Raw genomic sequence first — 22,167 nt, forward strand, 5'->3', positions numbered from 1 at the left:
GCTTTGTTTCATGACCCAAGTACTTTTGGGCCATGAACACAGTTGTGACAAAGTAACAAGAAATATTTGGTATGTAATTGCTGGAGGACAAGTTAGAGGTGGTTTGTGTTCTTTATCTGCATAGAATTCTAATTCTGATGGAATGTCCTCTTCTTCAGAGATGATATTTAACACCCTCTCAGACAGCCTTTGGCAAAAGGTAGCCACAGTTTCCAACTCCAGTGCCCTCCTGCTCACATTCCTAATCTTTGGTGCTCCTTCCCAGTGTCACCTGCAGACCTGTCACCACTGGCCATCCGGTTGGCCCTCCAGTCAGCCCTCCAGTCTTGCCAGGCTCCCCTCATAGCCTAACAAAGGGAAGACCACCTGCTGCATTTGTTATAATGTTACTAACTATATAATGGATCTATATCATGGTATACATGTAAACATCTTGTAAAAATGTTATATGCAGTTAATTACAGTTAATAGTGAGAATTGTTTTTCTTTAGTAAATTTATATGCTATAATTTGGGAACTCGTCTCAGTGACTAAGATTTTCCTTCCAAAGTAGCTTTCATGGGTGCTATTTAAATATATCTGAATGACAACATCATAAAAGTACAGTAGTCCCCTCTTTCACCAAGGGATCCTTCCAAGACCCCCACTGGATACCTGAGACTGTGGATAGTACTGAACCCTATATATATACTGTATTTTTCCTCTATATTCATGCCTCTGATAAAGTTTAATTTGTATAGTAGGTACAGTAAGGTATTAAAAACAATACTTAATCAGAGGAGATACAATGATAATATGGCAACATCACTGCTCTTGTACTTCAGGAATGTTATTAAGTAAAATAAGGGTGACTTGAACTCAAGCACTGTGATACTGCAATGGTTAATCTGATGACTGGGGTAGCTACTAAGTAACTAACAAGGCAGGGAGTAGACACAGTGTAGAGATGATGGATGGGGGATGGGTCACGTCCAGGGATTATGGAGTGGGATGGTACAAGATTTCATTATAATACTCAGAACAGCATGCAACTTAAAAGTTATGAATTTTTTATTTAATATTTTTGGGCAGTGGTTGACTGTGGGTAACTGAGACTGTGGAAGGTAAAAGTGTGGATAACTGAGGACCATGGTATTAATACATAGCTTTTCTCTTATTATACCACTTGAAGGAATTCATGATTAATTGGTATGATTTTTGAATTAAAATAGTAGTTTCATATTTTATTGGATCATATTCTAAAATGTTTAAGATATAGTTTAATAATACATTCCCCTCCTTCAACCATGGAAAAAAGTTACCAAGTATTTACATATAATTCATTTAGTATGATTTCCTCTTTTTTTAAGAAAAGTCTTTTCCTTGTTTTTAAAATGTAAAAATTGTCCTATTTCTTTCTTTCTGTCCTCAAATCCACTGTGGGTGATAACCGTTTTTGCTGACACACAGCTTTATCAGGTATGACTCCTAAGTGTCGTGTTGGACTTCACGGATGTGTTGTTGAATTTTTCAAAGGAAGAACTTTCCACACTGACCTTCTACATTCCCTTGATCAGTATTTAGGAGTATTTTATGATCATCACTGGGCTTTAAGGTCTAGAGTGCTCTTTGTATTCAAGACAAGTTCGCCACATGTATTACACCTGTATTTCAGAAATAAATTGTGTTTTCTTCAAATATATGATTGTTGTATGTCGCTGGCTTTCTGTGTTTTTAATTTGTGTATAATTCTCTATGTTTTCTTCTTTTATATGTATGTGTTTGTATACACATCTGTGTTATTCCTAACATACATGTTTTTAAAAGCAGATACATGTTCTTAACCAGAACTTTTCTAACCAGATACATATTCCTAACCAGGCTGTTTTCAAACTGTGTTCATGAAATATATTAATCTGAGATGCTAAGCAGAGTGGCATAAAAATGTTTACCAATCAATTTATTATGTTTCTCCTTGAGCAATTCACAATGCACATTAGCATATTAAAGGTTCTGGTTCTATGCAGTAGAGAAATTGTTTATCTTTGTTTATCTCAGCATCTTCAAGAAATATTTGAGTTTGAAACACTTCAGAATACACAGGGGTGTTGTAGGCCTGCTGATTTGTGAAATGCTGTAAAAAATTGAGTAAGGATTTCTTTGTAGTGTTTTAAGACATCAAATAAAATTGACTACAAGTGATTAAATTTTCAGGAGCTTAAAGCATTTAACTGAATTATATTTTGAGAGAGTATTTTCTTATAGAAATTACATTTTGAAATACAGCATTGATTTTTTCCCCCATAGTATTATCTTTTTCAATATTTTTGATGGCCTTTAAAAAGAATTTGTGAGACTAAAAATTCTGCCATTTTGTGGAAGGAGGGTTTTTAAAATTTTGTTACTGTCATTGCTTTCTTGATTGTTTCTCTTCTATAAGAATTTGCCTTTATCTTTAAAAAACATGTTTACTATTTCAGAGAGTGTGACACAGGAAAGGAGGCCTCCCAAACTTGCCTTTATGTCAAGAGGTGTTGGGGACAAAGGTTCATCCAGTCATAATAAACCAAAGGCTACAGGTATGGATTAATAGCATACAACCTTTAGTAATTTACATAATGCTGAATTTGCCATCACATTAAAAAAGTTATTAGCTATTACTTCTTAACATGTGTGTAGACTTTTTTCCTTCAAACATTTTTAGTAGTGAAACTAAAGCTTTTATAGAAATATTGTTGCTTAAGCCAAGTGTCCCCAGCCTTTTTCACCTCATGAAGAGTTCCCCGTAAAGGACCTGTGTGTTTTGCTTGTCTATAATCAACTGGTTTTTGGACCTCCTTACTTGGAATATTTGTTTATATAGTTTAGGATTGCAACTGTGTAAAATAATCCTATATGGATAATGTTAAATAGGATAAAGTATACTAGAGATTAATTAAATGGTTTTACTAACTAGATGTGGCACAAATTAAATCCCAAACTGCTAAGCAAAAATTTCTTCTGTTTCCCAGAAGCTTCGGAGCTCCACAGCTCTTTTTTGTTAACTTCCACATACTTCATAGATTTATAGAATGGTAGTTATACAAGCCAAACAGCTCATTAAAAAGCTCTAAGAAATTTTGTTAACTCAGACGTGGGTTAGGAGAAGAATATTTTTTCCTCAATTATTACAATTTTGGTTCATTTAAAGGGAAATTGTACTTTAAGAATTATTTTATGTGACAGTGGGGCCTGGGAGACTTAGGATTAGTTGCGGGATATATAGGTAATAGTCTTTTTTATGTTAACCTATAGATCTATATGGGATAGCTCAAACTTGCTACTTTCACTTAAAGAGAAACAGACTAAAGATTTTCTTAAGGTATGGCATGTTAATTGTATTGTAGCAGATCTTAAAGTTATAAAATGTACAGCTATCTGCTTTAATTTGAAAAGGAAAATCAGCTTTTTTGTGGGTTCTGGAGAGCCCACTGGCCCCACCATGACATGTCTTCTAATTAACACTGAGGCAGGGTAATGTCTTGAAATGGCTGTGACATAGCTACACTCACCCTCTCACGTAAAATAAATCCAATCTATAAGAAATAAAAATGCTTGATTTTTTTCAAAGACACGAGGAATTTGACTACCAACAATTCCAAATGTTTAAAACTTAACTATTTTTAAACATAATTTGTGTGCCAATTTATTACAGCATTTGAAGATTACATTCTTTTCAAATGAACTGTTTTAAAATAATAGCTTAAATTTGTGAACCAATGGGTCTGTAGAATGAAGCTGGAGAATGGTGATTTTGACATTTAGAAATAAGCTGCAGTACATGGAACAATTTCTTAAAGCAATTCGTTTAACAAAAAAATGAGTAGGCTTTTCTTTTAACTTACTCCTGTTACCCTCCTATATTGACTTTTGGGCCCAAGGATGTTTTTAATATTGCCAAAATGGTTACCGAATTTTTAAAAGCTGAAGTCAATTACAAAACATATTGTTTTTATATACATTTATTGGTTATGTAAACAGTTGTTAACATCATACTCATTCATTTCTCTTACTAAAAAAAACCTTTGACACTATGTTGACTTTATTTTTAAATGAAACTTTTCTTGTTCTATAGGATCTACCTCAGACCCTGGAAATAGAAACAGATCTGAATTATTTTATACCTTAAATGGGTCTTCTGTTGACTCACAACCACAATCCAAATCAAAAAATACATGGTACATTGATGAAGGTAATCTGTAATTTTAGCGTTCTTTATAATGATCCTCTCTTTTTAACTCATCATAGAAAAATGGCTTTTTTTGATAGCAATATCTATAGTTTTTGGAAACAATGAATAGACCACAATATTTAGTTTGTAATATTGCTGAACTAAAATATTGTACACAGTTTGACTTGTACTACTGTTAAGATTATTAAAATGTTTAAGAAATGTATTAGTAGTTTGTTCTTTTCCTTTAACTGATCTGTAGGGTAGAAAATTTCTGTCTGGTTCTTTCTTGACCTCTTTAAAGCATTGCCTTTTTAAAAAAATTTATCTTCGCTTGTTTCTGGGACGTCGTTTTCTCCTAGTTTATTCTCTTCTTTGTTCATTTGTTCAACAAATATTTATTGAGTGCTTATGATGTGCCAGGCATTCTTTTAGGCATCTAGATGAAAGTGGTGAGAAAAAATACACACAGTTTGTGCCCCTTGTGAGTCTGCAGTTGTTAAGTTGTTGAGATAGAAATTAACCACAGACACAGAAGTAGAGTTGCCTTGGTGATGTGTGCAGTGAAGGTACATGATGCTGTGAGAATACGCCAAAGGTGATTTTTCTTAGGGTCTTGGGGATGTTTCTTTGGAGACACATGCTTAGGTTTACCAGAAGAGTGACAGATGACAAAGTGAAAGGGGCCAGAAGAACCTCCTCGGGAGGAGAAATAGCATATGGAAAGTACTCATGGAAGAATGAGTTCTATCCTGAGTTCATATTTATCTTTTGTTTTTTTCTGAAGTAAACAATTAAGTCTACAAAATTCCCTTATAAGTATTAATTTAGCCATGTTACATAAGGATTCTTTCTTTCTTTGTTTCTTTTTCTCTCTTTTTTATTTATTGTTAAAACTTACTATTTCTTTTTTGATCCATTAGTTATTTAGAAACGTTTCTTAAGGTTTTTGGTATATTTTTATACTGCTTTCTCTATTAATTGTGTTTTGTACAAAGAGTATCACCTATTCGATACCCACTGATAATAGATTTTTTTTGTTTGAACAGTTAGGTGCCATTGACCGAGGTGCATAGATCTCGAGGTGGAGAGAGAAGCAAGAACACTGTTGGAGATGTTAACTTTGTGATGCCTATGAGAATACTATGAATAGTAGGGAGGCCAGGGGACAGTTGGACTAGATCTGTATATTAATTTTTAGAAATGTAAGACAGAGTCAATATTCTTGAATGTGTTTCTCTAATTAGGAATAATTTTTTAGTTGCAGAAGACCCTGCAAAATCCCTTACAGAGGTATCTACAGACTTTGACCGTTCTTCGCCACCACTCCAGCCTCCTCCTGTGAACACACTGTCTACCGAGAACAGATTCCACTCTCTACCATTCAGTCTTACAAAGATGCCCAACAGCAATGGAAGTATTGGCCACAGTCCACTTTCTCTGTCAGCCCAGTCTGTGATGGAAGAGCTAAACACCGCACCTGTCCAGGAGAGTCCACCCTTGGCCATGCCTCCTGGGAACTCACATGGTCTAGAAGTGGGCTCATTGGCTGAAGTTAAAGAGAACCCTCCTTTCTATGGGGTAATCCGTTGGATTGGTCAGCCACCAGGTCTGAATGAAGTACTCGCTGGACTGGAACTGGTAATTTAACTTGATCCAAAAATTGCAATTTTTTCCTCTATGAGGTTTTCTGCAGATTTCCCCCTATTATATGCTTTTTGGTAAACTGTTATGTTTGTCAGAAAAGCTATCACTACAGAAGAAATTTCTCACCATGTTGCCTGACTTCCCTTTGCCACCCCTGAAGCTTGCTACCCACTTGTCCTAATGTTAGTTGATTTACATTCAAAAAATGAAAACTGATGTTTAGGCCAATCTATTTAGGCTTCTTATATTAAACAGAATTCATTAAATCAAGCAAATTTGCCATCAGCCTTTCTCTTTCTTCTTCAGCCCCTTCTCCTGGTCATTTCTAATAATTATATCATTGGCTTTAAAATTAATCACCATTTTTAGAGATCTTTTGAGACCTTTGCTAGAGGGAAAGGGTTTCCCTTTAGGAATCAGGAGAACATATTGTTTGATATTTTGTAATCAGGAGAGGAGAACTTGAGTACATTTAACATTTATTTATTTATTTATTTAGAGATAGGGTCTCATTCTGTCGCCCAGACTGGAGTGCAGTAGCACGATCAGGGCTCACTGCAGCCTCGACCTCCCAGGTTCAAGCAATTCTCCCGCCTCAGCCACCTGAGTAGCTGGGATTACAAACATTTACCACCATGCTCGGCTAATTTTTTGTATTTTTAGTAGAGACAGGGTTTTGCCATGATGCCCAGGCTGGTCTCAAACTCCTGGACTCAAGTAATCCGCCACCTTGGCCTCCCAAAGTGCTGGGATTACAGGGATGAACCACCACATATGGCCAATCTAAATATATTTCTTTTTTTTTCTTGTTTGTTTCCATGCTAGTGTATACTATCTTGTGGGGCATGGGGGTGAGGTGTGAATGCGGGTTGTTAGAATAAATAGCCTTCTCCTTCCCTGACTGTTTTAATGCTTATAGAAATGGTGCAGAAAAGGCCATTAACCAGGGGAGGTTGAAGTGTATATTTGAAAGGAAATATAGAAAGGAATTCATGTGGGATTAAGGAATTCACCTTTTAAATCATTAGCTGTTGGCTGAAGCACTGATTACTGAACTCCTTTACCTTGATGAGATTCCCAGTACAGGTGGGAAGAGGGAATGGTGAGAAAGAGTATACTAGAAACAGGTCTTAGTAACCTTAGTTCTTTGTGTACTGTCTCTGCAAGGTGTGGTATAATGCATATCGGAGCATTTCTTTTTCAGGAAGATGAATGTGCAGGCTGTACCGATGGAACCTTCAGAGGCACTCGGTATTTCACCTGTGCTCTGAAGAAGGCGCTGTTTGTTAAACTGAAGAGCTGCAGGCCTGACTCTCGGTTTGCATCACTGCAGCCGGTTTCCAATCAGATCGAGCGCTGTAACTCTTTAGGTATTTGGATGCTTTTCGTTTACTTAATAACCTGGAATGACTCTAATTCTAATCTCATATCATGTCATATTAGGTGATGGCGACAGTGTTTTAATATTTTTCTTGGCAATGCTCACTAAGCTTTAAATCAGTAAAAATTGTTGCATGGTATATAAGAAAGTTGTTTTAAGAGGGGACATCTTAAAAAAGTATTAGGAAGAGCATTTGAGACTTACAAAGTGAATAATAGTGTGATTTGTTTTTCTCTTCCTGTTGATTACATTTAGTTTTCAGCAATACCAGTGGTAGAAATTGAAATGTGACCTTTTTTTTACTGAGTTCCCTCACAGCGTCTTGTTTAAGTACAGCAGTCAGTGCATCTTACAAAGAAATCAGCATTAGTGTAAGAAGTAAATTTCAACTGAGTGCTCTCCTCATCACATGTAATTGGGGCAGGTTCCTGGTGCTGTTTCTTTCCATTGTTGGATAATAGTGGAAAAGCATCTTGGGGCTTCAGCAGGTGCAAACAGGAAAGCCATCTTCATGAAAAACACTTTTTATTATGTTGAAATAGTCCTTTGGAATTTTTATTTTCTTTTCAAACTTGAAAATGAAGCATCTTCAGATAAATACTGAAATATTTGGGAAACATATTTTATTTGACAGGTGCTTTTTACACATAATACTCTAAAATGTGTTTTTAAATTGTGGAGGAAGTGAAGTTGAAAATGAACAATAGCAATTTTTATAAGCCAAGTTGAATAGCAGTTACCCGAAGCCTACTTTTTACTTAAAGAAACAAATTTTGCATCAAAATACAAAAACATTTTAAAATGAAAAAAAAATATTTATGAGAATACACACTGTAATAGTTTAAAAGAATTCTTTTCATTTGTTTTTCTTTTTTAAATCTTTTCAGCATTTGGAGGCTACTTAAGTGAAGTAGTAGAAGAAAATACTCCCCCAAAAATGGAAAAAGAAGGCTTGGAGATAATGATTGGGAAGAAGAAAGGCATCCAGGGTCATTACAATTCTTGTTACTTAGACTCAACTTTATTCTGGTAAGTTTAAAATGCCATAAGGGCAGGGACACATATGGGTATGTGTTTGTGTGTGTGTGTTAGTGAAAGAAACTGCCAGCTGCTTCTGAGTAGAGAAACTGGATGACCATGGGTCAGGGTAGAAAGGGAGATTTATTTTTCATGACACACTCTTTGGAAGCTTTTGAATGTTGTCTCATGTTTCTGTATCCAAAAAGTTAATATAAATAGTAACTGAATAATGAATAAGAGGTGAATGATATTGTTACAAATGGAATAGATATACTGAGAGTATCTGGGAAATCTTTCTGCACATATCAAATAACATAACTTGCAGTGAAGCCACTGGCTGCTGTGTGCTGTATTTGTTTGAGTAGGTAAAGGCAGTCATAAAACTACTGTCTTTAAAAAAACCTATTTTCAGTAGCAGCACTGCTGCCCTCCAAAGTGGAACAACTTAATATTGCAAGAATTTTTTTTTTTCTGACAGCCAGGCTGGAGCTCAGTGGCATGATCTGTGCTCACTGCAACCTCCACCTCCCAGTTGAAGCAATTCTCTTGACTCAGCCTCTTAAGTACCTGGGATTACAGGCATGTGCTACGACTCCTGGCTAATTTTTTTGTTTTTGTTTTTTGTATTTTCAGTAGAGACAGGATTTCACCATGTTGGCCATGCTGGTCTTGAACTTGTGACCTCAAATGATCCACCTGCCTCAGCCTGTCAATGTGCTTGGGATTATAGGTGTGAGCCACCATGCCCGGCCTTAACATTGCAAGGATATTTAAGCTCTGGAGAGTGAACCAAGTGTCTTTAGGCTCTGAGGATTGTAGACTGAGTTAAACTGAGAGTAGCCTGCCAGTTCTGTAGCTACATGACAAGAATTAGGAAGGTAACTTTTTTTTTTTTTTGGAGACGGAGTTTCGCTCTTGTTACCCAGGCTGGAGTGCAATGGCGCGATCTCGGCTCACCGCAACCTCCGCCTCCTGGGTTCAGGCAATTCTCCTGCCGCAGCCTCCTGAGTAGCTGGGATTACAGGCACGCGCCACCATACCCAGCTAATTTTTTGTATTTTTAGTAGAGACGGGGTTTCACCATGTTGACCGGGATAGTCTCGATCTCTTGACCTCGTGATCCACCCGCCTCGGCCTCCCAAAGTGCTGGGATTACAGGCGTGAGCCACCGCGCCCGGCCCAGGATGCTAACATTTTTAAAGTAGGGAGAAGAATAAAGTGGTGGCCATTTCATTTGCAGAATGCTTTGGCAAAAACAAGCCTTATAGTATTGATATAATATTCTTTAGATTTCCTGATAAAAAACTGTATTGGCCAAATTTTCTTTTTATTTGATACCAGTAAATTACTGCTGTTAGTCACTCATTTTATTTATTTTTTTGAGATGGAGTCTTTTTCTGCTGCCCAGGCTGGAGTGCAGTGGCGTGATCTCGGCTCACTGCAAACTCCGCCTCCTGGGTTCAAGTGATTTTCCTGTTTCAGCCTCCTAAGTAGCTGGTACTTCAGGCACATGCCACCACACCCAGCTGATTTTTTGTATTTTTAGTAGAGACAGGATTTCACCATATTGGTCAGGCTGGTCTCTAACTCCTGACCTCAGGTGATCCACCCACCTAGGCCTCCCAAAGTGCTGGGATTATAGGTGTGAGCCACTGCACCCGGCCTGTTATTCACTTATAAGTGATTTTAGCATTTAGAGAAATTTATTAATGTAATAGATCTTTGCAAAGGGGCACGAGGAGGGAGAATTGGGGCACTGAGTGGTGCTAGCCTCGGGAAGTTGTTTCCAAATGCTCTCCTCTGTTGTCTGTTTGTAATTTGACTGGGACTTTTAGCTCCTCTTTCAACTCGTGCAAAGAAGTTTTCTTTCTTAATATTCTGTGGGCATATTATTATCCTTTAACCATGTGGATCTGCAGTTTGCTTTCTCAGTATTTGTTTGTTAGTATTGTCCTTAACCTGGAAGGATCTCTAGGTCCTGATGATTGAACCGTGGGTATCTTCACAGGGGTCCTAGTACCTGTGTTAATGAAAAACACAAATTGTTATGTTATTTTTTCTCTAGACTTCGCTTATTTTCCTCTTCTAATTCTTTTAAAAATCTATTTCTTGAAAAATATGTTTACAGCATGAAGAAAAATATTCTTTTTCTTTTGCAGCTTATTTGCTTTTAGTTCTGTTCTGGACACTGTGTTACTTAGACCCAAAGAAAAGAATGATGTGGAATATTATAGTGAAACCCAAGAGCTGCTGAGGACAGAAATTGTTAATCCTCTGAGAATGTAAGAAGACATATTGCTATTTTGCCTTTAAATGGTGTCCTATTTGCTGTTTCCTGGCATAGTAATTAATATATACCTTGTCTTCATATGATGGGTGAAAATTAGTTTTCATGGTAAAATATTACATTTTTAAACCTTGTATTTTTTTTGCTTATTTAATTTCTTAAATCTGGCCAAGGTGTAGAGCATAGCGTATTCTATGAAATGATTTAAACCATTTTGCTGGAGTAAACTACAGTTTAGCAATTGCAGTAGGTTTAGGAAAGCTGATACATAATACTTAGGATTCTTATCTTTTAAAATAGTTTATTCCAACTCTTCCACTACCAGTAATCATGCTTACTAAAACTGGCATAGTCTAGCTTCTTAAATCTGAAAGAAAAGGAGCAAATGAAGTTCTGTGTAGAATAGCTAGTATTTAATCCTTTTGTACTAGCAACAGATGAGATGTATTTCAGTACCATATGTCTTGGTTAAAGGAATATATCTGGCCTCTTTCCACCTGTCTTAAAAAGGTGACTCTTTGTCCATTTCCTACTTTAGGAATTATAACTATGTCTTTGTATGGCCACGGGAAGCAATTTGTAATGGTACAAGCACAAGTGACAGAGATACCTAGTAAAGATTTTGAATAAGTGGTAGTGATATGTGATAATGTCACATTATAAAATTTAAGCTATGAAGAGTTAGGACCGTAGATCATAAAACAAATTTGTTCATTCAGGAATATAGAGAGAAAGTGATATAATTTAAAGTCCACATAAGATAAATTTGAATTCTTTTATATACTTTTCTTATTTATCAATTAAAGTAAAAAATGGTTTGATATCAAATTTGAACCAAAAAAGCAGAATACTGTGAAATACAATGAGCATTCCAAACTATCTGCTATATCACATGACTAGGAAAGTAAATTATAAGAGAATAAATTTCCTCACTTATGTTTTTTGCTTTCCTTAAATTCTGTAATGAATTCTCTAATGATCTTACCCTTTAAGAAAATTATGAATCTTGATTTTCATATCAATTATTTTGCCTTATGCAAATTTTTAAACATACTATTTTTTTCCCATAAGTAATTGATACTGGAACAAGACAGGTCAAATCCAAAACTCTAAGGCACGTTACAACCTCCTTCCTTCCTTCCAAAACACTATAAGCTCATTAATAAACATTCTTTGAATTCTATTGTTCAACCAGTTAAGAATCAGTTAATCACACTTTCTTACCCTGTCCACAGTAAGAAACTGGTCAGATGCCTTGTTGTGATCAGGATTCCCTGTGTCTGCAGCATTCATATCTGTATTATAGCATTCATATCTGTATTATGGTTTTATTTGGTGCTGAAATCTCTGCTTTTCTTCACTGAAAGCTTCTTAAAGGCAGAGACCCTATGTTTGTCGCCTTACTCGTTTTGTATTCCCAAAGGCTGACAGGTTACATTACTGTGAAAGTGGTAGATGCTCAATCTGTATTGATTGCAGGAAACTAACCAGTAAATGAATAGTCAGCATAAAAAAATCGATATAAAATTAGCTAGTTCTGACTTGTCCTTAGTAAACTTATGGTAGCCACTAAGGTCTCTGAGCTATTTTTAGAATTACAAATTCAAAGTGATATTAAACTTACTGAATATGTCTTGCATTCAGACAAAGATGAGAGAAAATGTCATAATTATGCCAATTGGGTTGATTGCAGATTTTAGATTTTCAGTTTCTTAAAAATTGCCATTTCCAATTTCCCTTGGTGGCTATTTCACACTTTAGTATTAAAAGGATATTGTCTCTCAAAATTGTATATTCTGCTTTATGAAGTAAATGCTTTAATTTCCCAAGAAAATATTATTTAAAAACTCAGTCACCACAAACTTAAAAAATGTTTTTTCTCATATTAGTCTATGACAGTTACTTGTAAGGCATATAATAGTGTCTAGGATAATTCTGGTTCTAGGTCTTTAATTTTTCAAACTTCAAGAAAAAGCTTGTAATTGTCTTCTTCAAAACAATTGTCTAACCTATTGATTTATGACATATTAGAGTTGTGTAAGAAATGTGTTGGCCAGGTGCGGTGGCTCACACCTGTAATCCCACTACTTTGGGAGGCTGAGGTGGGCAGATCACTTGAGGCCAGGAATTCAAGACCAGTGTGGCCAACATGGTGAAACCCTGTCTCTACTAAAAATAGAAAAATTAGCTGGACATGGTGGTGCACGCCTATAATCCCAGCCATTTTGGTGGCTGAGGCATGAGAATCTCTTGAGCCTGGGAGGTGGAGGTTGCAGGGAGCCAAGATCAGGCCACTGCACCACTCCAGCCTGAGTGACAGAGTGAGACTCCGTCTTTAAAAAAAAAGAAAAAGAAAAAGAAAATGTGTGGTTAAGGTGTGTTATATAATTTAATACATGCCAATATCAATTAATAGTTTTTTTACTAACATAGATATGGATATGTGTGTGCCACAAAGATTATGAAACTGAGGAAAATACTTGAAAAGGTGGAGGCTGCATCAGGATTTACCTCTGAAGAAAAAGGTGACCATCTTAACTTCTATGCATTAAAAATAACTGAAGAGCACATTCACATACCAAAGTGTTAGCTGAAAAGTGTGTCTGTGTAGTTGGGGGGTTTTATTTTAAATTAGAAATGTTTTTCTATGTGATACATGGTTATCTCCCCATTTTGTATATTCTTCCTCTCTTCTAAAAGTGATTGATGATGTGTAATAATGAACCCCTTTAAGAAGTGGGCTGGTTCTAGTATATTAAATGCTTAAATAAAAAGTCCTTTCCTTTCCACACAGCAATGATATTCTCAGTGGTTTATCTCTTGTGGTGCAGAGTTGCATTGGGTTTTCTACGTTTTCCCACTTGGTTTTCCTTGTTGTAAAAGGGAGTTAGAAGCTGCTGACTAGGATTAAGTTTATGGTTAGGGAACAATGTTTTAATCTCTTCCTAGCTAATGGGCTTACTCAGAGATTCACTACCTGACTTTGAACTTAGCAGCATACTGTAACCAACTATAATGCATAGAGGCTTGCAGGAAAAAATAGGGCATACTTCAGATTGTACTCCACTTAACTTAAACCCCCCAAAAGAAGTAACAGCTATTTCATTATATGCGATCTATTACACCCTTTCAAATGCAATAAAGTCATGACAAAATTGAAACATAATACTTGATCATAACTTTTAAATGTCTTTTATGTTTTTCCTTTGTCAGGAAAATTTGAAAACTGTACTTTTAATTGAAATAATATTAGATGAATGAAATTGAATTCAGTATTAAAATATGACTGTTAGAAATAAAAAATAAAATGATTTAAAAATGTTACCTGCGACTTATTTGATTTTTAAATTTTCTCCTAGATCCTGAGGAATTCTTGAATATCCTGTTTCATCATATTTTAAGGGTAGAACCATTGCTAAAAATAAGGTAACCTTTAAATTGTTCTAGAAGCACTGGAAAATAGACACTTGTCATTTCTACTGCCGTTATTTAACAGATATGAATTCCAGAATGATTTCTTAATATTATATTTGTTTAGGGCTCTTAATAGGCTAGTGGAATATCATGCAAGTTAATTTTATTTATTGCCCTTGCCAGAATACCATACTTTACTTGAAGAACAAATCCAGTGTAAATTTGTACTATAATTTTTAACCCTAGTAATAAGTATTATTGAAAATCATTTTCCTATGAAACTGTGTGTGTGTGTGTATATATATATATATATATATATATATTCATAATTTCAATTAATGAAACTTTTAAGAAAAAATCTCATTCTAACTTAAACACTTCAAGAAAACTTTTTGTGTGTGTACTCATCACTCAAAAAATTACTTTAGTCTTAAATCAGCTTACCTGTTCTTTGTTGTATAACTGTCTCCCCTCCCCGCTCACCATGTTGAATGAAAGCCTTGTTTAATGTAGTAAAGTTCTTAACAAAATGTTTTAAATGACTGAACGTTCCAGGTAGTTTGAATGTTCTCAGTCTAAACAATGGACCTTTTTACATTTTAGCTTGGGTTTCTCTGTTGAGAATCTTAGTAATATCCTATATACTTTCCTAAAAGTTAAACATAGATAAGTACTGTTCCTCATCTCTGTGTCTTAAAGGGATGTTGTTTGATGCCATTGTTGAATTGATGGATGGGGAGAAGAGAGGACTGGTGGAAGGTGCCATGACTGTGGTTTGATATTGTTTGGGAAGTTCTGATGAATGAAATGAGACATAATACATAACCATCAAGAGCTCATATTATCTGCCCAAAGATGATAATAGTCATATGTGTACCTAAAAATCATAGAGAATTGCTTAAAAATTACTATAATTAGCAAAAGAATTCATAATTTGTCTATGTAAAATAACCATGGAAAAATCAATGGCATTTCCATATTCCTTCAAGCAAATATGAAAAAATAATTTCGTATTTCATGAAAGTATAAAATACCAAGAAATCAATTTTATTGAGATAAGATTTTTTTAAAGACTTATACAGAACTAAAGGGGATTTGATTAATTAGTGAGAAAGATTGTGTTCTGGGTAGGACAATTAAATAATTTAAAGATTATTACATGATAATTTGTATACAAGCAAGATCTTAACATACTTTAGGAAAGTGGTTTTAGAGTTCTCTACAAAATGGAAGTGGACAAAAATCTTGAAGAATGCTTTTAAAATAGATTTCTATTATAAGCTACGAAGGCAAATCATAGACTTTAAAATAGTGTATGATACTAGCATAAGATTAGAAATATGGATCAATGGGACCAAATAGAAAGCTCAGAAATAGAATTAACTGTATGTAGCATTTCAGTGTCTCATAAGTTAACTTTTTGAACACAAATGAAAAAGGAAAGATATGTTTAATCCATGATGCAGGAAACTTAGCAGGCACTTTGGGAGAAGAAAGTCAATTTGGTTTTTCACTTTAAAGGGACAAATTTCAGATGCTTTCAACAGTGTTTTTCATCCTTTATCCCCACCTTTCTAGCCCACACACCTAAGGAATGTAATACATGCCCAGTAGTAACATAGGTTACATACTGCAGTGATCCTCAGAGTGAGTAAGGAGGGATCAGGGCATCTCTGAATATATCTCAAAGTCTGAATGCCTTGTGGGACTTGAAAGGGCCCTGGGAAGTTCTTACACCCCCCTGAAGGGTACACTGTCCCCTTCACCCCTGCAAACAATCTCTTCATGTTGAGAATCACCTTTTTAAAGTTTATAAATATTCTAAGCTGGCTCTTTTTCAAGAGTAATTCTTCCCCTCCACTAGCATTTCTTTTTGACAGAGAGAGAGATAGTTAGCAGCAAATAGTCATGCAACAAATAGGATGAGCACCTAAAAATGTAAAATATTAAACAGTCTAAAAGAGGCTATAAGATGTTCTTAAATGATTGAAGAGACAAAAGAACTAGATGCCAATGGAAGGTAAAACAGGTTTGATAAACAGAATAAAATAAAGACAGAATCTCCAGAAACAGAAACTATATCATGATGTTACCTCATTGGTGCAGTGTGCACAGCTGAAGAGAGAATTGCTCATTTGGAAGACAGAGCTGAAGAAAGTACCCAGAATGTTGTCCAAAGGGATAAAGAGTTAGAAAACAAGAAAAAGAGGATAAGAGACATGGAAGATGGATTCTAACTAGAGTTCCACAAAGAGATACTAGAGAGAATAGGGAAAAGGCATTATTTCAACAGATAACAACTGAAGAATTTTCAGAATTTTTGATAGACTGAAATTCTAATAATAAAAATATTCAGAATTTCTGAGCAGGGAGAACCAGGACTAAATTACCATTCAAGACTTATTACAGGATATACTTTAGTAAAACAAAACTGAATTTAGAATAAAGGAGTGGGATGCAAGAAACAGGGAAAAGCCAAGAAATTAGTAAATTGTCTTCTCTATCCTAATTTCTGCCTCCCTTCTCTCATTGTTTGCCACATAGTGCTCCCTTCAACCACCAGCCCTCCTCCCCTGCTGCCATGATTATGATTACAGTTACTGACCTCTACTACTTCCTGGTTTCTTAGTCTCCTCTCACTCTCTCTCTTTTTTTCCTGGAAACTGTTAATTTTTTATGCTTTTTGGCTTTCACAGAAAAATTCTGGTCTTTTTTCATAGTCATCAACAACTGATTAAAACACCGGTATAGCATAGCCTTCAGGTTTTTTGCTTATCCTCTGTATTTGCTGTGGGTCTCAAGAATCTCCTGTTTTGTTATCAATTAAGTTTTCTTTATTTGGTGACGTGAGTCGCTTTGGAAAGCTGAAGATTTCTGCAGGCTGGTTTCTGAATAGCAAGCTTTCTTTTTTATAATGAAAATGATGTTAATATTTTCCCCTAAAAATCTTAAAATTTAGAAATAGGTTTAGATGTAAACTGTCTGACTCTCTATCTAGAAATTCTGCTGAAAAGGTAAATAGTAAACTTAAGGATTATTAGTCCTTCTGGTAGAGTTAGTCCTAAAGACTAATGACATGTATAGTAAAATATTTAGAAGGAAAATGTTCAAAATAGAAGAGTAACACTATGATTAGCATATGGTAGATGCTTAGTTGGTATATGTTGAATAAACGAGTGACTATCAGACAGCATGCTTTAGCAGAAAGAATGGTAAGCGGTGGTTAGGGCCCCTGGGTTCTGTACCCAGTTCTGCTTTTGACTTGCTGAGAAGTCATTCTCCTTCCCTAGATCTCAGCACCTTCATTTTAGAAATGAAAAGTTTGGTCTAGAAGGTCTGCTAAGGGTCTGTCATATCCGGGCATACAAGAATTTATTTTCAATCATTAAATGCAGTTTGCAGCTTTCTAGATTTGGGCAGCGAAGTTGCACTAATGATTTTGCTTTTGGTTAGTTCTGTTCACATAGTGCTTCTTGATTGGGGTTATTGGGGTTAGAAAATTCCATTATTTTTTTCCTAATCACTAAGAGAACTTTCCAATCTAAAAACTAAACAAAATAAATCATTTATAAGGTCTTGTGCTTAAGCAAATTTAATTATTTTATCCAAATCATTTATTTCCCTCTGTTGTTCTGACTATCCAAAGCTACACCATCAATTTTATGGTTTTTCTGTTCTCAGATACTGCTGGGACAACTTCACATTTTGATTTAAGCATTTAATAAATAGATTATATGTGTTTTTTTTTCTCTACATGTTTTTAGATCAGCGGGTCAAAAGGTACAAGATTGTTACTTCTATCAAATTTTTATGGAAAAAAATGAGAAAGTTGGAGTTCCCACAATTCAGCAGTTGTTAGAATGGTCTTTTATCAACAGTAACCTGAAGTTTGCAGAGGTTAGTGATACTCACGTATGGTATTTTTTATAAAAGTCTGAAGAGTCTTAAGACTATTGGTAGATTCAATATCTCTTGATTTTAAGTAGGTGAGAACAGTTTGAAACACAAACTGTTAAGAAACACAAATTTTAAAAAGTATGCAGTGTTTCAACTTTGGCTTTACGGAAAATACCTTAGAATTAAGATTGAATTTTTTGAATTTTTGGTGCCAAAGAAAACACCAAGCTTATTTGCATAACTTGAAAACTTTTCAGTAGTTTTTTTAATTTTTTGAGATGGAGTTTTTGCTCTTGTTGCCCAGACTGGAGTGCAACGGCACAATCTCGGCTCACCGCAACCTCTGGCCCCTGGGTTCAAGCGATTCTCCTGCCTCAGCCTCCTAAGTAGCTGGAATTACAGTCATATACCACCACTCCTGGCCACTTTTAGGCAGCTTAAAGCAAAAGGAAGGTGTATGTTTTTTAAAATGCAATTTTACCCAAGCATATTATCCAAATATATCAAAATATAATGTTTACTTTTCCCTCTTCATCAAGAGACAAAATGTCAATACCTTCATTTATATTTATTAATGATTTTATACTTTCCTGTATCTTTGAATTTTCATCAATGGGCATTTTATAAGAAGGGAAAAACACCCTAGGAGACACTATTTAGAAATTATTCTTCTTTTATTGTCTGAGAATCTTCATAATTTTAATAGTATATGCTTGTGGTTTATTTTGATTGTATTCATTTCTGAAGGCATGTTTTGGTAAAACCTTAACAGCCACAGTTATTTATTTGTTGAAATATAATGAGTAGTGTCCTTCTGTGATGACATTTTCTGTATTATATTTGCAAAAACAATCTTTCCAAAATATTTAATAAGTATAAACCCAAATAAAATACCATGATTTTCTTTGAGACCCAAGATGATTGAACTCTGTGACCTCCAGGTGCTGGTATGTTCCTGTGATCATGAGCCACTTGAAGACTTGTGGCTTGTTGGTGTCCTGTGTCCACAGCCCGTGGTCACATGTGGATCCTGTTTTATAGGACACCAATATTAAGGCAGAACTTACTGTTTTGTTTGACAGCCATTACTATTTTGGTTTCATAAGGAAAAGTTTTTTTTAACACTTTGATTCTAAAAATATCTGTCTTTTTTATAGGCACCATCATGTCTGATTATTCAGATGCCTCGATTTGGAAAAGACTTTAAACTATTTAAAAAAATTTTTCCTTCTCTGGAATTAAATATAACAGATTTACTTGAAGACAGTAAGTATGAGATTTTTTAAATTTGTTTTGTTGGTTTTATGGAAATTGTCAGATAAATCAGTTGTGGGTTAGAATCTAACTGGACACAGTAGTTCTCAAGGCAATCCAGTATCTGAAGAGCCTGGAAATATGAAACCAGTCATTTTATTTCTCGGAATTTATTCTGAGAAAATAGAAATGAAAATACATATTTGATATGGAGATATACTTATTATCATATGATTAAGAAATTAGAAACAACTTGAATGTTAACCAGAGGAGAGTAGTTAAATGAGTGGGTGTATCTGTACAATTACATTACTGCCATTTAAATTCATGGTTTTAAAGACCAATGTGTATGAAAATGGTCATGGTGTAATATTAAGTGGAAAGGTAAGTACGTTAATACGTTCTACAAAAGGGGCCATGTATATACACACACACATATATACTTATGTAAATATTCAGATGTGAAATTATTAGAAAATTCATAATCATATTAACAGTGGTTATCTCCTGCCAACTGAAATTGTGGATGTTTTTAGTTTCCTTCTTTATACTTTCCTGTATCTTTGAATTTTCATCAATGGGCATTTTATAAGAAGGGAAAAACACCCTAGGAGACACTATTTAGAAAAATTATTTGGTTCAAGAAAACGTTTTTAAAGATATTTCAAATACCAACTGAGAGCTTAAGCGGATGGAAGAGGAAGAGACTTTTTTGAAGCCATGAGCATTGTCCTTTTTAAAGCCTAACGTTTCTTAGCCTTCGTAACTCCCTTCCCGTTCCCCACATTTCAGCTCCCAGGCAGTGCCGGATATGTGGAGGGCTTGCAATGTACGAGTGTAGAGAATGCTACGACGATCCGGACATCTCAGCTGGAAAAATCAAGCAGTTTTGTAAAACCTGCAACACTCAAGTGAGTTTCCCTTCACTTAATGGATGAACTTTTGTTGAACAATAGCTTATTTTTAGTTGAAAACAGATCGCTGGTTTTGGAAAGTTTTTTAAAATCATAATTAACGGTTAAAAATTCACAATAAAATGGTATTGCTTTTGCCTCTTCTGGTTAGTTGAGAGCTGTTGGTGAAGTACTTGATTGCTACAAATAGGGATGTATTTAATAAGAGTAAGGAAGCCAATTCACTCGACACATTGAGTTTCACTCATTAATGATGATTTTTTTTTTTTTTTAAGATGGAGTCTTGCTCTGACGCCCAGGCTGGAGTGCAGTGGTGCAAGATCTTGGCTCACTGCAACCTTTGCCTTCCGGGTTCAAGTGATTCTCCTACCTCAGCTTCCTGAGTAGCTGGGATTATAGGTGACTGCCACCATACCTGGCTAATTTTTGTATTTTTCATAGAGACGGGGTTTTACCCTCTCAGCCAGGCTGGTCTTGAACTCCTGACCTCATAATCCACCCTCCTCAGCCTAATGACATTCTTTTCATGGTCCATTTTAGGTCCACCTTCATCCCAAGAGGCTGAATCATAAATATAACCCAGTGTCACTTCCCAAAGACTTACCTGACTGGGACTGGAGACACGGCTGCATCCCTTGCCAGAATATGGAGTTATTTGCTGTTCTCTGCATAGAAACGAGCCACTATGTTGCTTTTGTGAAGTATGGGAAGGACGACTCTGCCTGGCTCTTCTTTGACAGCATGGCCGATCGGGATGGTACTGAAAACGCCTTTCTTCTGCATGTGGCGCAGGGTTCTGGTTTGTAGTGGGACAGTTTATGGTGAGAGCACCTGTTCTGAGTGATACGATATTTTTCTGAGAAAATCCTTTCAGGATTATTCTGGTGACACAGTCTTATATCTTGGATTGCATTAACAACCTTGCTGGCTGAACTAAGGAATGATATGTTGTGTGTGTGTCTTTTTTTCTTTTTTGAGATGGAGTCTTGCTCTGTCGCCCAGGCTGGAGTGCAGTGGCATGATCTTTGCTCACTGCAACCTCCGCCTCCCAGGTTCAAGCAATTCTCCCACCTCAGCCTCCCGAGTAGCTGGGACTACAGGAACATGCCACCATGCTTGGCTAATTTTTGTATTTTTAGTAGAGATGGAGTTTTGCCATGTTGCCCAGGCTGGCCTCAAATTCCTGACCTCAAGTGATTCACCCTCCTTGGCCTCCCACAGTGCTGCGATTACAAGAGGAGCCACTGCGCCCAGCCTCATATTGTTGTGATTATTTTGACATGCGTGTGCTCTTTTTAAAAAAAAGAATCATAAAATTCGTATTTCAGGCCTGAGGGAACTTACTTCGAGCTTCATTTTCTTCTCTCAGGCCCCTCTCATTTTTGTAGGTACCTTGGTAGCTGTGTATTGAGCACCATTAAGTCATTCTACCTAAATCCTGGCAAGATGAGAATTACTCCTGGTTTTCTCTTTTTAAAGCTGAGGTTAAGGTGCCTGAGGTCATATAGTTTGTGTTTAACTCAGTCTTTCTGATCTCAGTGCTTATGTTTTTTGTACTAAACCATGTTGTCTTCCAATTGCCAAAAGCCGAGAGCAGAAGTAAACATCCTCTTTAGACAAGGAAAGCCTATTCCGTGTGTCGTACTTTTCTCCCTGAAGTGGGGAATAGGCTGCACTTGCCAGGCCATTTTCTAGAATGCTTAATCATGATGTAACTAATGCTTAATGAATGCCAGGAGCAATCGTGGGCTTCAGGTAAGAAATGGTTGTTAAAGCAGCCCTACTTCGACTCATAAGGAGTTTGCAGGTTAAGACCAGGCCTAGGCAAGGTTGTGAGGTCTGACTGTCGTTCCTCCATTCTTACACCCTATTTCTCCTTTAGCTACTCTCTCAGGTCCATCCCCCGTGGTCTTCTGGTGCGGCCCACCAGTAGCCTCAGACATTCCCTGTGACAGCCTCTTGAACAGAGACCTAGGCCCTAGACCAGGAGCTCTCCACCTTTTCTCAGTTCTCTGATGCTTGAGGGATACATCCCAGCCCCATCTATAGATGTGACCCCAACCAGTTAGTGTTTGCATTGAACAGCGTAACGCAACAGCATAAGTTTGGAAAAGCTACTGAGCTAACCCAGAGGAGCCTGGAATCTCTGAAACCACACCCCAGA

At 36.1% G+C, this 22,167-nt stretch overlaps 1 protein-coding gene across 6 annotated transcripts in view; it reads left to right on the forward strand.

Moving 5' to 3' along the window:
• The window catches only part of CYLD (CYLD lysine 63 deubiquitinase), a 56,152-nt gene that overhangs the window by 27,897 nt on the left and 6,088 nt on the right, over positions 1 to 22,167 (forward strand). For all 6 annotated transcript variants that reach the window (XM_064383056.1, XM_064383059.1, XM_064383060.1 and 3 more), the window contains 12 exons: positions 2,460 to 2,558; positions 4,094 to 4,210; positions 5,451 to 5,830; positions 7,041 to 7,206; positions 8,105 to 8,246; positions 10,397 to 10,519; positions 12,958 to 13,049; positions 13,884 to 13,950; positions 17,703 to 17,835; positions 18,993 to 19,101; positions 19,882 to 20,000; positions 20,544 to 20,760. In XM_064383056.1, the coding sequence (XP_064239126.1) occupies positions 2,460 to 2,558; positions 4,094 to 4,210; positions 5,451 to 5,830; positions 7,041 to 7,206; positions 8,105 to 8,246; positions 10,397 to 10,519; positions 12,958 to 13,049; positions 13,884 to 13,950; positions 17,703 to 17,835; positions 18,993 to 19,101; positions 19,882 to 20,000; positions 20,544 to 20,760 (1,764 nt within the window). The remainder of the gene's footprint in view (positions 1 to 2,459; positions 2,559 to 4,093; positions 4,211 to 5,450; positions 5,831 to 7,040; positions 7,207 to 8,104; positions 8,247 to 10,396; positions 10,520 to 12,957; positions 13,050 to 13,883; positions 13,951 to 17,702; positions 17,836 to 18,992; positions 19,102 to 19,881; positions 20,001 to 20,543; positions 20,761 to 22,167) is intronic.

Source organism: Aotus nancymaae, unplaced genomic scaffold (genome assembly GCF_030222135.1).
Source record: "Aotus nancymaae isolate 86718 unplaced genomic scaffold, 86718_ANA_hifiasm-v0.15.2.pri h1tg000030l, whole genome shotgun sequence".
Classification (NCBI taxonomy): Eukaryota; Metazoa; Chordata; class Mammalia; order Primates; family Aotidae; genus Aotus; species Aotus nancymaae.